At 35.5% G+C, this 15,444-nt stretch overlaps 1 protein-coding gene across 14 annotated transcripts in view; it reads right to left on the bottom strand.

Moving 5' to 3' along the window:
- The window catches only part of Kiaa0586 (KIAA0586 ortholog), a 158,884-nt gene that overhangs the window by 98,622 nt on the left and 44,818 nt on the right, over positions 1–15,444 (bottom strand). For all 14 annotated transcript variants that reach the window (XR_010044841.1, XR_010044838.1, XR_010044839.1 and 11 more), the window contains 9 exons: positions 14,884–15,007; positions 11,692–11,824; positions 10,609–10,781; positions 9,756–9,828; positions 8,012–8,236; positions 6,235–6,409; positions 5,155–5,349; positions 3,447–3,631; positions 330–443 (listed from right to left, as the gene is read on the bottom strand). Coding sequence is in view for 10 of the 14 variants with exons in the window: in XM_023566078.2 (XP_023421846.1) it covers positions 330–443; positions 3,447–3,631; positions 5,155–5,349; positions 6,235–6,409; positions 8,012–8,236; positions 9,756–9,828; positions 10,609–10,781; positions 11,692–11,824; positions 14,884–15,007 (1,397 nt within the window). In the remaining 4 variants the exon portion in view is untranslated. The remainder of the gene's footprint in view (positions 1–329; positions 444–3,446; positions 3,632–5,154; positions 5,350–6,234; positions 6,410–8,011; positions 8,237–9,755; positions 9,829–10,608; positions 10,782–11,691; positions 11,825–14,883; positions 15,008–15,444) is intronic.

Raw genomic sequence — 15,444 nt, 5'->3', positions numbered from 1 at the left:
AAAAAACTCACATTCAGGAGAGTTGTAATTCCCATGTAAATCGAACACTCCTTACAAAAGAAAATTTCTTTCTTCACATATTATAATCTCACAATTTACCTTACCAAAAAGTTACACTAAGGATTATCACTTTCTGAACACTTATGCATTGCAGGATCTGAAACAGACTTTCTTTTTCAAGTTCATAAACAATCTGAGCTTGACTGTGAACCTTCTCCTCAAAACCTAAATCACACGTTTCCATTACAGTGGAAAGCTTTACACAGATTAACATTAAATTCTGCAGTCAGCCTTTCCTGAAAGCAAGGTGACAGAACTCTATACCGGACCTGTGTGCACATCCGCATCAGAGGGAAAGGTGCTCCTTCTGGACTGGACAGAAAAGGCAAGCTGCTGGGGGCGCTGCTATTTGAAACACTGTCGATGTCCACACTGGGTAATACCTGCAAAGAACACAGCATCCAGCCTTTTCTTTATTATTCCTTCTCAAGTATCTGTCAAAATACAGACACAGCACGCCTTTTGACTTTTTACTGTGAAGCCAATGACTAACAAATTCTCTAAATTATCAAAGTATGTTTTACAACATATGAAAATCAATGGGCAAACACACAACCCTCTCTTAAGGAGCCAGGTGTAGTACTGCACTTCTGTAATCTCAGTGCTCGGAAGGCTGAGACAGGAGGATCACTGTGAGTTCGAGGCCAGTCTAGGCTATATGATGAGTTCAAGGGCAGCCTCTGCTACACAGAGAGAACTTGTCCACAGAATCAAAACAAAAAACAAAGAAATTTTTAAAATTCTATCTTAACATAACTTCTTTTTCACTACTATAGTCTTAATCTTTTTACTATCCACTTAGGCATAAATAAATCTAAAGTAGTTTTCATTTTCAATTTTTGACTATTTTTAGAACAGAAACACCTTATGAAGGTCTGTACAGACGTCATATCTTTAAACAATTATATAATATTTCAACAGCCTGGGCAATTTAAAAATTAGTGACAATCTGTCTTAAACTTTTACTAAAAGGGGAGGGAGATCGGGGATATAGCTCAGTGATACTGTACTCCTGGATCAATCCCCAGTACCATTAAAAAAACACAAAAATATTCATATCTTAATTAATTATGCTTCTCTTGCTAAACAGGGTATATTTTTATGCAAAGATCACCCAAAAAAATTCTCCATACTTTTCTTCTTAAACTTTGAACTATTTCATTATGTTAGTAATTTCTTTAGCCATGAAGCATGTATATTTACGATCCCTGTCATTACTAGCAAAATGCAATCCAAACAATCTCTATTTCCATCATCAAAATATAACTAATTCTACACTTTATTAAATTAGATAATTAAGATAATTTCTGCAATAACTGCTATTTTGGGTCAGAATTATTAAAATGGCTTTTAAAATGGAGGTATATTACTGTTATTTTAATTTACATTATCTTGGCTACTAGCAAAATTTAATTTGCTTGATGGTAATCTGCATTCTACTTTGGTGATTCTTATTTATGTCCTTTGACTATTTCGGGAGTTAGATCTATGTTTTTTTCAGTATGTTGTTTCCCTTTTATTTAGGAATTTTTAGCACATGAAGCTTCAGATTTTACAGGTTCAAGTCTGTCTGCTTTCTTATCATATCTGAATTTTTTTCTTTCATTTCCAGACTAAATTTCAATTTAAAAATTTCATATAATTTTCCATTTTTATATTGTATAGTTACATCAACTATTTGTAACTTATTTGCTATTCAATAGGAATTTAAGAGTTTAAAACTCTTATTTATTTTATATTGTCTAATTATGACATACAGTACTTCATTTACAAAAACTCTATTTCCCATTGATTAACAAAGATTTTATATACATTCTTTTTAAATTACAAGACTAATTCTGAAATTCTGTTATATTAGGTCAGTAGGCAAACCCTTAAATTTCCCAAGCTCTTTATTTTTTCAAACATCAAAATGATCCTAAAGTTCTAGTATTGTATTAAGCCAAAGATTTTTTTCTTCAAAAACTTCTGGTCATGAAAGATAGTCTCTTTAATAAATGGTGCTGGGAAAATTGGTTATCCCCATGCAGAAGATTAAGTTTAGATTCATACCTCTAAATGACAAAATGGAAACAATATACTAGAAGATAAAATATGTAAAATTCTTAAAGATACAGGGGTAACAGATAAGGTCTTTCTGAGGAGAACCTTAATTACACAAACAATAACGTCAAGAATCAAAAAATGGGTGAGAATGGTGGCACCTGCCCGTAATGCCAGCACTCAGGAGGCTGAGACAGGAAGATCATCATGAGTTTAAGGTGAGCCTGGGGTACGGAGCTTAAGGTAAGCCTGAAGTGCATAGTAACACCCTGTCTCAAACACAGACACACACACACACACACACACACACACACACACACACACCTTCTATATAGCAAAGGAAACAATCAAAAGAGTGAAGAGACAACTTACAGAATGAGAAAAAAAAAACTGTCGCTATTCCTGGGACAGACGATCAGTATCTAGAATATACAAAAAACTCAAAAGCACCAGACCCTCCCCTGCCACAAGAATAAATAATCCAATCAAAAACTGGTAAAAACATGAAAAAATAACATCTATAGCCTTAGAGAAATACAAATTAAAACACTTGAGATTCCTTACTCCAGAAAAAATGTCTATCATCAAGAAAGCAAATAATAACAAATGCTGGAGAGCGACACAGAATAAAGAATGCTTCTACATTGTTGACGTGAATGTAAAGTAATATAGCCAATACAGAAATCAATGGTGGAGATTACTCAAAAAACTAAAAATAGAAATTTAAAAAAAAAAAAAGAAATTCCATTTGAGCCAGCTATTCTTTCTAGAAATCTTCCCAAAAGTTAAAAACATCCTATCTATTACAATGATAAACACACACCCAAGTTTTTAGCAGCAGAATTCATGATAGCTACATCTTCAGAATAGCCTGTATATCTAGCAAAAGCTAGATGGGTAAAGGGAATGTGGTATTTATACACAACAGAACATTACTCTGCCATAAAGAAGGATAAACATGAGTCACTTATATGAAAATGGATGCATCTTGAGACCATGTTAATGGCAATAAACCAGATACTCTAGTTCAAATATCACTTTGTATCTATAATGTAAGAAACTTAAACAACAGAAGAGCAACATAAAAGACAGATAATAAGAAATGCAGAGATGGATCTTTCGTCAAACGGAAGGGGACCAAGAGAGTGAAGGGAGGGAGAGGAGGAGATGGAAAAAGATTGAAGATGTGTTGGGTACATGTACCAACACCCCATGTGGTACAGAATCATTATGTACTGCAAACGGTACTACTAATAAAAAAAAGTTGAAAAAAGAGTATATTGAAAAAATAAAGCTGTTCAAATTTTAAAAACCTGTTTTTCTGCTCATGCAACCCGGCTTACCTGTACAGTGAGCTGAGGAGGATCCTTTTTTTCCGACTTCATTTCTACAACGGCTATGTTTGGTTTCTTGACTCCAGTTTCTACTTTTCGAGATGATGGAGGAATAGAAGTGGTCACAGTGACGGGGTGTAGCTTGTGTACCACTCCAGCAGGGGGTAAGGAATCACTATTACTCTGGGTTTGTCCTAAGAAGTTTAGGGCAGAAAAATGAGTCCAGTATTTCCACTAGTTCAGAAATAGAGCAAAAAGTCCAGCCTCGGTCTGGAGCTCTGGGGCTGCTTCCCAGTATGAAAGGAGAGCAGCTTCTACAGTCACCTCTGCTCCATCACACTGCCAACGCACTCCCACCTCACCATCTCCGTCCTCTTGGTGGCACTAGGACTTATTGGACCTGGTCATTTCACACAGACCATCGAACTTACCCTCAGGATAAAGGCTCTGAAGCACTAATATTCTCCACATTATTCTATTCTATTCTATTCTATTCCATTCGTGTGTGTGTGTGTGTGTGTGTGTGTGTGCCAGGTGTCCAATATAGCTTCACACTTGCCAGGTAACTGCTTGTGCTGCGGAGCTAAATCCCAAGCCCCTAGTCTATTGTATGCTATGCCATGCTATGCTATTTTTGATAGAGGGTCTTGCTATGTAGCCCAAGATCACCTTGAACTCAGCAATCCTCCTGCCTCAGTCTCCCAAGTGCTGGGATTATAAGCGTGCACCACCATGCCCAGCTTCCATATTTTTGAAAGCCCCAAAACCTTGTTGGCTTTTTCCAAGTCCCCACTTGTTTTCTACATTTCAGAGAGAGACAATATAATATACTTTTTTTTTTTTTTTTTGGTACCGGGATTGAACTCACGACCACATACTTGCAAGGTGGGTGCTTATGCTGCTGAGCTAAATCCCCGGCCCTAATATAATATACTTTTAAAACCACAATCTCTAAAGTGAGACTGTTTAGGTTTAAATCCCAGCTTCACTCTAGCTAGGCAGTTCTCCAACAAATTTCTACTTAGTTTCTTTGCAACTAAGGTTTTTTAAAATATAAAATTGATATATTACCAAATGCTTTATATATAGGTTAAATCAGAGAACTTATACATAAAGTGTTTACTAGAATGTCTGAACACACATGAGCCATCTAGTTGGCATGTCATTAACCCACAATATCCAACCTAAAAAATACTTTGCTTAAAAATTCATATTTAAATCATGTATCAAAAGTAAAAGAAAATAGCAATGACAGTGAAAAAGTTAATTAGATCTGAACTGCTGGTGTGAGGGCAAAAATGATTTATTCAGTTTTCAACACTGTGAGTCAGACAAATCTCAAGTAAAAATAAATATTGACTTGAAATATAACTAAAATTTACCTATCATAGGACAGCTCAAAAGTACATAAACGTGACTTAAGGTACTTCCTCTAAGACAGGACAATCTTAACAGGTCAATAAAACTTCTTAAACTGTTATAAACATTGATGATACGTCTTTAGTTTCATTTAATCTATAGCAATGCTCTATCAAATACCAAAGAACATTTCCTGTGGGTAAAACTATAGCAAAAACCCATCATTTCAGAGAAGGAGTCAGCAGAGGCTCTCCCTGCACAACTAAAGTAGGTGACTGGTGTGTCAGTAATGTTCTGTAAGTTTTACTACTGCTGGTAAGAAATTAAAATTCACACAACGTATTTTACTAGTTCTTACCTAGAAGAATTGCCATAGGAATTAGATGACCTTCCAGAGTACCTGAAAATGTCGGCATTTCTCTGCTAGGGCTAAACACATACTGCTGCTCACCATGAGGTAAGGCAGGAATGCTATGTTGCATTTTAGAGTCTGTCTTCATAGGTTTTGTTGCATGCAAGTCAGTTTGTGTTCGTATTGACTTGACTTTAGTACCTATGATAATCACAGAAATACTGGGATCAATATTATCCACAAGGGCAAATATCACCAATAAACTACTTGTTTTATTAAATAATAATAACATTTATAGATAACCTGATACCCTAACTTTATTACCTTCTATGATCACCTAAGTCTTAGAAAAGAAAAAAACAAAAACAACTGCCATAGCTCCAAGCTCCGGAAAGGATGAGAGGAAACTGGGTAGTAGTAGCTAATATACTGTCAGAGCAGCTTACTGACTGCTAATGTATAAGCTGAGAAATGTTAAAATGTAACCAAAATAAAGGGGCTCAATATTCAACTAAATTATAGTAAATATACCATTGAAATGGCAGATGTGAGCCAAAACATGAGGTGATACATGAGGACCTCTTAAACTGGCTACAAAAGTAACAACAACAAAAAAAGTTCACCTTTGCTACCTAAAGCTCACTGGGAAAACAAAAATACACAAGTGCCCATAAACCCTTCAGTAATAAACAGCATGGGGCTGACCTTCGTGTTTGAAGGGACATAATGGACTAAGGTCTTCAAGAAAATGCCTAGTTTCCCTCGATTCTAATTTAGATCATGCAAGACTCATCACCTAAATAAAAATTTATCATGCTTTATCTCAAGATATCATCTAATCCTGAAATTCTTCCTACTTATTTTTACCCTGTGCCTTAGTTTTAAGTTTTAGTCTATTTTTTGTTAGTTCTCCTGGAAAAAAATTATTTTTCCGACCTTAAGCATTATAGTCTCAATTGTATTTATACATTGTAAGTAAATACAGACATACATCACCAAATAAAAGGAAACTACTTAGTTTTACTTAATGCATTAAACTGATAGTATTTTAAAATGAGGCAAAACACAAAAAGTTACGTTCCTCACCTTTAACTTGCTCTATTACTTTTGGTCTCTGTGGTTTGGACTTAAGAGATGTAGAATTAAACCTGAGGTACGGGCCTCTTTTAAGAGTGCTGCGATGGCCCTGATACACTGCTTTTCCATAGACTTGGGACATGTAATCCTCATCTCGTATCATCGTGGGAGACTTCAAAGGCCCCTAGATATATAGCATTATTAAACACACAATAAAAAGAATCAACCCCTTATCTCATTTTTCAAAAGCCTCCTTTGCTAGTTTAAGTAGTAGAGTACTTAACTTAAATGATCAAGTCAGAAAAATCCTCTGTCTTAAAGAGTCCTTAAATTTTGGATACAGCTTTCAAACATCAGTTTTATTCTTCTATTTATTTATTGACTTTGGTTTTCTGAGATAGGGTCTCACTATGTAGTTCAGGCTGGCCACGAACTCCCTTTGTAGCCCAGGCTGGCCTCAAACTAGTGGTGATCCTTCTGCCTCAGCCTCCCAAACACTAAGATTATAGGCATGCAACACCACGTCTGGCTCCCAAACATAGGTTTTTAAAATACAGAAAATGTAAATATAAAAGTCATTCACGTATAAAACATGAAAATTTTCACACTACTAATTATATATTTAATAACAAAAAAGTAATGTTTAAACATATTTCATATTTAGCATGTATTATATTCAAGAACAATAAAAAACACAATAAGCCTAGTCCTTAAATGACTTTATACTGTACTTTCCTGACCCTACTTTCAATCCTAACCTACATGCCTCACAAAGCAGATTAGGATGTGTTACTAATCTGTTCAACAATCTATGTTTAGCATTAAAAATACTACAGCCTAATTGAACAGTCGAAAAATTCCCTGTGTGGCAGGTGTGGTGGCACACGCCTGTAATCCCAGCACTCAGGAGGCTGAGGTAGGAGGATAGCTGTGGGTTCAAGACCAGCCTAGGCTACAAAGTGAGCTCAAGACCAGCCTGAACTGCACAGGGAGGCTTTGTCTCAAAAGACAAAAAACAAAACAACAACAACAACAAAACAATTCCCTGCACAGTATCTAGAACTGTATTGTACTCAACTAGACACCAAACATAGATTTGTTAAACTTAAAAATTAGCCCAAAATACACACACACACACACAGACACACACACATACACACACAAACACAGAGATGTAACATGTTTTTGAGTACCACAAAATAGACACTCTAGTTTTGGGGTTAGATAATCCCAAATTATACCTGCAATAACTGGAGTATTATGCTTCTAAGTATGTGATTTAAATCTGGTCATGGTGGCATGCACCTGCAATTCCAGCTATTTGAAGGGCAGGAGGATAACTTGAACCCAGAAGTTTGGAGCCAGCCTTGGCAATCCTGTCTTTTTGTTTTTGTTTTTGCTTTTTAAGACAGATTTCACTATATAGCCCAGGCTGGCCTTGAACTTGAGCAACTGTGTTGCTTCAGTCCCCTCTATGCTGGGATTACAGGCATGCTCCACCACGTGTGCCTTTTTGTTGTTGTTGTTATTAACACCCTGTCTCTTAAAAAACAAAAAATAAAACAACACAAAAAACAAAGTATGAGATCTCAGGAAGGAACAACAGGCTTCATGCAATGGTTTCCACAGTATGGATCCAAAACCTTAAGTATCAATAATGTAAAGATAGTTTTCATTTGTATACAGCTTTAAAAATATCTTCATATTAATTTCATTATGTTTAAATTACAGGAAATGATCAATTATAATGCAACATTTATGTCATAAAACCAGAGTAGGATCTTACTGCTTTTCTTTCTTTCTGTAAACTGGAAACAGCCATGCTCCTTGCAGGTGGACTTCTAAAATAATCCTCTACTTGTTTTTGAGGTTTTTTTAGAATTACAGATTTATTTACAGTTTTGTCTTGTGTGTTGGCTTTAATATCTTTACTCATAATCTGTGCTTTCTGGGTCCTTTGATTCTTCTGAGCAAATCTCCTTTGTTCAAAATCTTTTCTTGCCAGTTCATCCTTAAGTTAATAAAAATTAAAATTATTTCAAACCTATTCAAACAGTAATGCTTTCACTCCAGAAAAATAGTTGAATACATTTTTTCTGGTATAAAAATGCCTTAAATGCTTTAAAATATATTGTTTTAAATGCTTTAAAATAAAAGATATTGGCTCATATATGAATAAAATCTCCTTGAAAATAAAAAACTAAAGGCATTAGTATTTTATGCAGTAGGGTAAATAGGAAATACCAGATGAAACACAGGGGTAGGAAAACAACTTTTCATTACAAGTTTTTTAAAACACTTTTTGATATTTGAACTACATGAGTTTAATAACATTAAAATTAAATTTAAAAATAAATTTTGTAAAAAGGAAACAGCCAAGAGTACTGGTGCACACCTGTACTACCAGCTACTTTAGAGACTAAGGCATATTCTTACTTTAAAGTGAGCCTGGGTAACTTAATGAGACACTGTCTAAAAATAAAATTTAAAAAGTATTTGGCACACAGTGCCTGCATGACAAATTCTATTTCCAGTACTAAAAAGTATCTGGGATATAGCTCAGTGGGAGAGTATTGTCTAGCATGTACAAGGCCCAGAGATCAAATCAAGTCCCAAATAAATAATAACAGTAACCACAATAGTGGTAATGTTTTAATATGCTGAAATAAATATTTAGAAATTAAAATTACTTGAAGGTTTAAAAAAACATACTTTATGTTGAATTCATAGTAATAAAGAGACCCACCTGGGTAACTGGCTACAAGGTTAGAATTAGACTCCCATCTTTAGACTGTTAGCTTTTTTTCTGATTCATCTTATAGTAACTAGTATAAATGCTTTACAACTGAATTATAGATTCAGATTCCTAAGAGACAAAATTTTAAAGATATTTCCATATGTATTGTACCTCACCTTACTGCCGTAGTGGTAAGCACATAAGCACCTCTCACAGTCAACAAAATACTTTCCTGCTTTTTAGAACAAAACAGCAGGCTACCCCTGACTAAGTTCCATTCCTTCAAATGAGGCAACTTTGAAGGATTTCCTGTAAATTATGAACTTCTAATAAAAACTCCAGAGATCTGCAATGCTGATGTCCAAAGATGTAGTACTATGTCCTTCACAGATATGAAAAAAGGAATCCTGACATCCAGAATGGATATCTATACCTTCAACAACCTTGGAAGTGAACTTTTTTTCCTTTTAACTAACGTCGGTGTTTTTACTTTAGCAAACCAGTGCTTCTAAATGTGTTGTACTGAAACATCTTTTCAAGTATAAATCTTTTCAAAACAGTCAAATTAACCACATTATCATTACTGTCCAATAATTTGCCATGTAAGAACCACAATATGAAACAAAGTGCTTGTTCAATAAAACTATACTTACAATTTTGTAAAAAGACAGAATGAAATTAAAAATATTAAGTGTACTTATATGTAACAAGTATTTTGAGAACAAATATAAATTGAAACCAAAATTATATTCCCAGAATGCATTTAACTTTTTAGTTTTTTCCTATGACATACCTGAATTTCTGCAGAAATAGCTTTAATCCACTCATCTACTGTCTTTCTGATCCTAATTTTCTCTGTTATCTCTCTACAAAAGAGAAAAAAGAATTTTCTTTTCCGTTTTTCTTATGACAAGGTCTCACTACGCAGTGCAAGCTGGCCACAAACTCATGGCAACTCTCCTACCTTAGCCTCCAGAGAGGTGGGATTATAGACATGTGCAATGCAGTAACTTTAATTTCCATTTCATGTCCTTAGAATAGAACCTGGATCAGATATCATTCTTATCTAGTTTTAAACCTATTCTTTAGTTCAATATCCTTCTGAACAGGAAAAAACCAACAGTATTAATTTTCATCAAATGTTTAAAAGATAAATGTTTGGAAAAAATCACAGACATATACAAGATCTCCAAAAGGCATGTAATCATTATGTAATACAAACATAATTCAAATAAGTAAAAACTGAAAAAAAATCTCTTGCTTGTTTTTGCTGCCTCCTGCCATGCCAGGCACATTTTTCTCTGCCATGCCTCTCTGCCATCCACCCTGCCTTGGAGCTATCCAATTACAGACTGAAAGCTCTACAAACTGTGAGCTACATAAACTTTTTCTTCTTTAGAAAACCTGAGAGAGAGTGTGTGAGTTCCAGTAAGGACAAAAAAAAAAAATTTTAAAGCAAATGTCCACAGGGAAAAGCATTACCATATAATTGCAACTTTATATCAAGTGCTATAGTTTCAAAGCCAATGAAAAACCTTTTCTGAATATTAACATATACTAATGAAAGAGAAGTGGTTCACAACGTGACAAAAGTAGAACTGGCAGCTTTATATAAATAACCTCGGGAAACCAGCATCATCTCTTACCTATTAGTAGACAAAGCATTGATAAATGAATACATAGCAGCTCCATCCTTTGCTCGAATAATAGCTTCCAGGTTTTCCTCAAGCATTTTTTTGTTGTTTTGTACTGCTCTCAAAATTTTCTCAGCATCTTTCAGTACAGATCTCGTATTGGTTGTTTGAAGTTTACAAGAACTCTGGGGAAGATCAGCAAGTTCAACATTATCAGAGATTCTTTTGGCTTAAAATGCAAAACAGGCCAAGGATTTAGCTCAGCGGCATAAGCACCTGTCTTGCATGTGCGCAGTCGTGAGTTCGATCCCCAGTACCAAAACAAAAGAAAAAAACCGTAAAAAGCAAAACAGTTACCATGTTAAACCTATATTGATTATGTTAACCCAAACGAGACCTATTATTCTTGTTGGACCCATACCTTTTAATTTTAAGTACTCGCTTTGTCAAACTGACAAATTGTAAACAAATATTTGGTAATTAATGTTTTGCCATTTAGAAGTAACAAGAACCAGGTGTGGTGGCACATACCTGTCTATAACCCCAGCACCCTGGGAGGCTAAGGTAGGAAGACTCCAAGTTCAAGCACAACACAGGCAATGTGGTAACGGACTAAGATTGTCTCAAGATTTAAAAAAAAAAAAAAAAAAAGGGATGCAACTGAGTGCCACTGGGCAGGGGGTGCACATACTACCTTGGATGTTGAGTAAACAGAAATAGGGAATTCACAGTAGTGTTCCGTAGCCCAGTGCTAATGAGTACGCTACTGCTGGAGAAAGAAGTTAAACAAAGTGCCAGTTAGTTCTGAAAGAGTATGGCACACTGGGCCGTGAGGCCCTTATTACCTCTCTTTCTCCCTTTCTTTCACCCCAGCAGAAGCTGGAAAGCCAGAGGTGACTGCATGACTCAGTACTGGCCAGTGAGGAATAAGGAGAAATTAGTTGAAGGTTTTTGACGAACTTTAATAAAATGAACAGACTTAGTCCTTTTTGTGTTTGATTTCCATGTTCCCCCTGATTTCTGTCCCAGTAAGTTTACACTGCCTCTTCATTTTTACTGTACTAATTATCAATGTTGGCACTACTCTTGCTTTACCTGGAGCACACTGTTGGTTTCTTTCCTCTTTTGGCCAAGATCTTGGAGAACATCATTAGGTTTCTGCACAGTCACTATAGCTGTTCCTGGTTCTCCAGAAGAAGGAAATCTTTGAGAAGACAGGGCTTCAAAGCTGCAGATTAGAAAAAAGCTTCCAAAATTTTTATGAATTCAGTAGGGTTTTGGGGGCTGTTTATTGTTTTGAAACTGTCTCACTATGTATTAAGGCTGTCTTTGAACTCATTACGTAGCCGAATTGGGCTGCAACTTGCAATAATGTTTCTGCCTTAACCTCTGAGTGATGGGATTACAGGCATGCAAAATTCAGTAACCACGTTATTATTTACCTCTTCAATTCATTCTTAGGTATATCTTACTAAATGTTATTTCTATTATAATTATACCATGGAATTAGTTATGTGATAAATACATGACATAGAAATGACAAAGAGACAAAACTAGTTTGGTCAGACATGTTACATATAGCAGGAAAGGAGCAAAAAAGCTGTTGCTTTCAAGAAGTAGCATTCAACTAGGCATGGTGTTGCATGTACAGGAGGCTGAGGCAGGAGAATCACTGCAAGTTTGAAACCAGCATGACTTCAAGGCCAGTCTGAACTGCAACTGAGACCCTATCACCAAATACATAAATAACTAACTCAGATAATAGACTTACTAGACAAAGACTATAAAACGGTTAATTAAGAAAACAGTTCAGGCAAAGTAAAAAAAATTAAAGGAAAGTGTAAGAATACAGTCTTTAGCTGGATGTGGTAGCAAATGCCTATGATCATAGCACTTAAGAGGCTGAGGTAGAAGGAGTCCAGAAATTCAAGGCCAGCCTGGGCTACACAGTGAGTTCAAGACCACCCTGAACTACACAGCAGACTCTGTTCTAAAAAACAAAAACAAACAAAAAGAATAGCCTTGTCAAGTAAGAAAAAAATAGAAATGTAAAACGGAGCTGACCATGATAGTTAACACCTGCATTCTAGAGGCTTGGGAGGCTAAGGCAGGAAGACTACAAATTTGAGCCAAGCCTAGGCAATTTAACAAGATTCTGTCTGACAATAAAAAAGGGTTGGTAATGTAGCTCACTGGGAAGGCCCTGGGTTCAATCTCCAGTATCACAAAAACACAAAAATTACTATAAGGCCTCAACAGAATACTTGAGTTGGCAGAAGAATCAGTAAACTTGAAGACAGATTAAATGCTATTATCCAGTCTGAGGAATAGAAAGAGAGCAATGAAATGAAGACAATCGCAAGAAAACTACGGAACATCATTGAGCACTCCAACATAAAATATAGTCCTAGACAGAGAGAAGGAAAGGTTATCCACAGTATCTCATACAAAGAAATAAATGAAGTAAGATGATTCATAACTATAATTTCAGCTACTAGGGAGACTGAGGTAGAAGAAACATAATGTCAAAGCCAGGCTTGGCAACATGGATAGCTCCCCTCCATCCCAAAAATGAAAAACAAATCACCCAAAATTTCCCAAGTTTAGTAAAAATCAATCTATTCATGTAAGCAGTTCAACAAACTACAAGCAAGATAATTTAAAGATATCCACACTTAAACACATCATCATCAAACAGTCAAAAACCCAAGACAAAGAGAGAATCTTAAAAGCAGTAAAGAAAAATGACTCATACATAAAAGGTCCTAAACAAGATTAATGTTTGGCTTCTCATTGGTAACTATATAGAGTTCAGGGCTGGGGATTTAGCTCAGTGGTGTAAGCGCCTGCCTGGCAAGCGCAAGGTCCTGAGTTTCATCCCCAGTACCACAAAAATTTAAAAAAAAAAAAAAAAACTGGCAACCTATATAGTCCAAAAAGTAGTGACATGACACAAAGTGTTGAAAAAAAAAAACAATCAAATTCTTTGTCTGGGGCTGAAGATTTACATGAGTGGTTCAAGCACTTACCCTGGTAAGTGTAAGGCCATGAGTTTGATCCCTGGTACCAAAAAAAAGAAAGAATAAAGAAATTGTAGATCTAACAAAACTGTCCTTCAAAAGTGAAGGATTTTTTTTCCTCTTTATTTAGAGGAAGAGAGGGGTTGAAGGGAAAGTAGGTGAATAGGGAAAAAAAAGAATCAAGTTATATCATGTACAAATTCCCTATGATGAATGTGATCATTATGCATACCTAACATGTACCAATAAACTTTATTAATTTTTTAAAAATTTTTTAATTAAATTTTACAAAAAGGTGAAGGAGAGGACCCTAGAGGTATGTATGCCCAGAGATAATCACGAGATGAGACCAAAGAGGGAATCCAATTGAAGGCAAAGAGAGAGGCTTTAGAAGAAATCACACTTGTTAACTCCTTAACCTTGGACTTCAGAAAATAAATTTCTGTTTAAAGGAAACAAAAGCAGAAATTAAACACAATCCCATATAAACAAAAGCTTGAGAAAATTTGCTGCTAGCAGACTGATCCATAAGAAATTCAAAAGACGGAGATTGTCTGGACCTAAGGCTCAGAGTACTAGGTCCCAAATAACCACCAGAAATGTACACTACTTGGTGAAGAAAAGCTACAATTAAATGGATGACAGGCAATGGAAAATGAACATAAGCAGTATATAGGGGGAGATGCAAGGGGTCTCCAAACATCTGCCCAGGCCTTTTCACATCAGGAAGAATGCAAATTAAACTTTCACTGAGATGTTTTGCCAATATCTCTGATCCACCCGATTGGCAAAGTACAGAAGCTTGACAAGAACTCAAGTAAAGATGGTACAGAAACTGGTTCTCAGATAAACAGGGAGAGACCACAGATTTATCTTTGACCTCACTAGTACTTCTAGGAATCTGCTCTGCAAATGTACTTCCACAAATATGAAACAATATATACACAAAGCTTTATAGTGATACTATTTAAATTACCAAAAGACTGAAAATAATGAAGATGTCCCTGGCTATTCTTCATTCTTCTAAACTCTCACCCTCCTTTTCTTCCCCATCATTGGACAGCAAATCCCAGATATCATTTCATGAGAATCTACATTTATTAAAAATCAATAATTGACAATTTGAGAAAATAGAATATTAATTTCATTATTATACTACTGAAAAAAGATCACAAGAGTAATAATTTATTTAAATCACTAAAGAAATTTCACAAGTGTGAACAAAGCTCTTGGCAGTCTTGCTTTTATTCTATTCTCCTGTTCTTACCTGTGTCTTCTCTCAGGATTCCATCCCAGTTTTGACCTACTTAGTGAGGTTATGTCTGATGATTCACTTTTTCTTGTGGAAGAATCATTATTATTCAAAATTTGTCCTAATAGTCTTGTATTTCCTACAACAGAAGAAATACAGTATCACTTTCCAATATTAACTCACTTTTCTTTTATATAACTTCTCAGCTATACTTGTATTGAGACCTAAATCATCATCTTTTGATAAATATCTACTCTATTCACTCTAAAATTGTTATGGCATACATGTGTTTACCGAATTTCATGTGTTGAAAACATGATCCCCAAAGTCATATGTTGATGATACTTGAGTGGCTGGACCTCCAAGAGGCAATTGGCCCCCAAGGATTAATGCACTCACAAATCACTTTCCCATTACTGCATGAAGAAATACCCAGCACACACAATCTAAAGGAGAAGAGGTTTACTGTGCTCATGGTTTCAGTCCATGGTCCCCTACTCCAAGATAGACACAAAATGGCTAAGGGGCCTAGCAGAGGAAAAGGTGCTATGCTGGGGCAGCAAGGAAGCAAAGAAA

Source organism: Cavia porcellus, unplaced genomic scaffold (genome assembly GCF_034190915.1).
Source record: "Cavia porcellus strain 051 isolate PalLab524CR breed Dunkin Hartley unplaced genomic scaffold, mCavPor4.1 scaffold_31, whole genome shotgun sequence".
Taxonomy (NCBI): Eukaryota; Metazoa; Chordata; class Mammalia; order Rodentia; family Caviidae; genus Cavia; species Cavia porcellus.
This window is presented reverse-complemented; position numbering and strand designations above follow the sequence as displayed.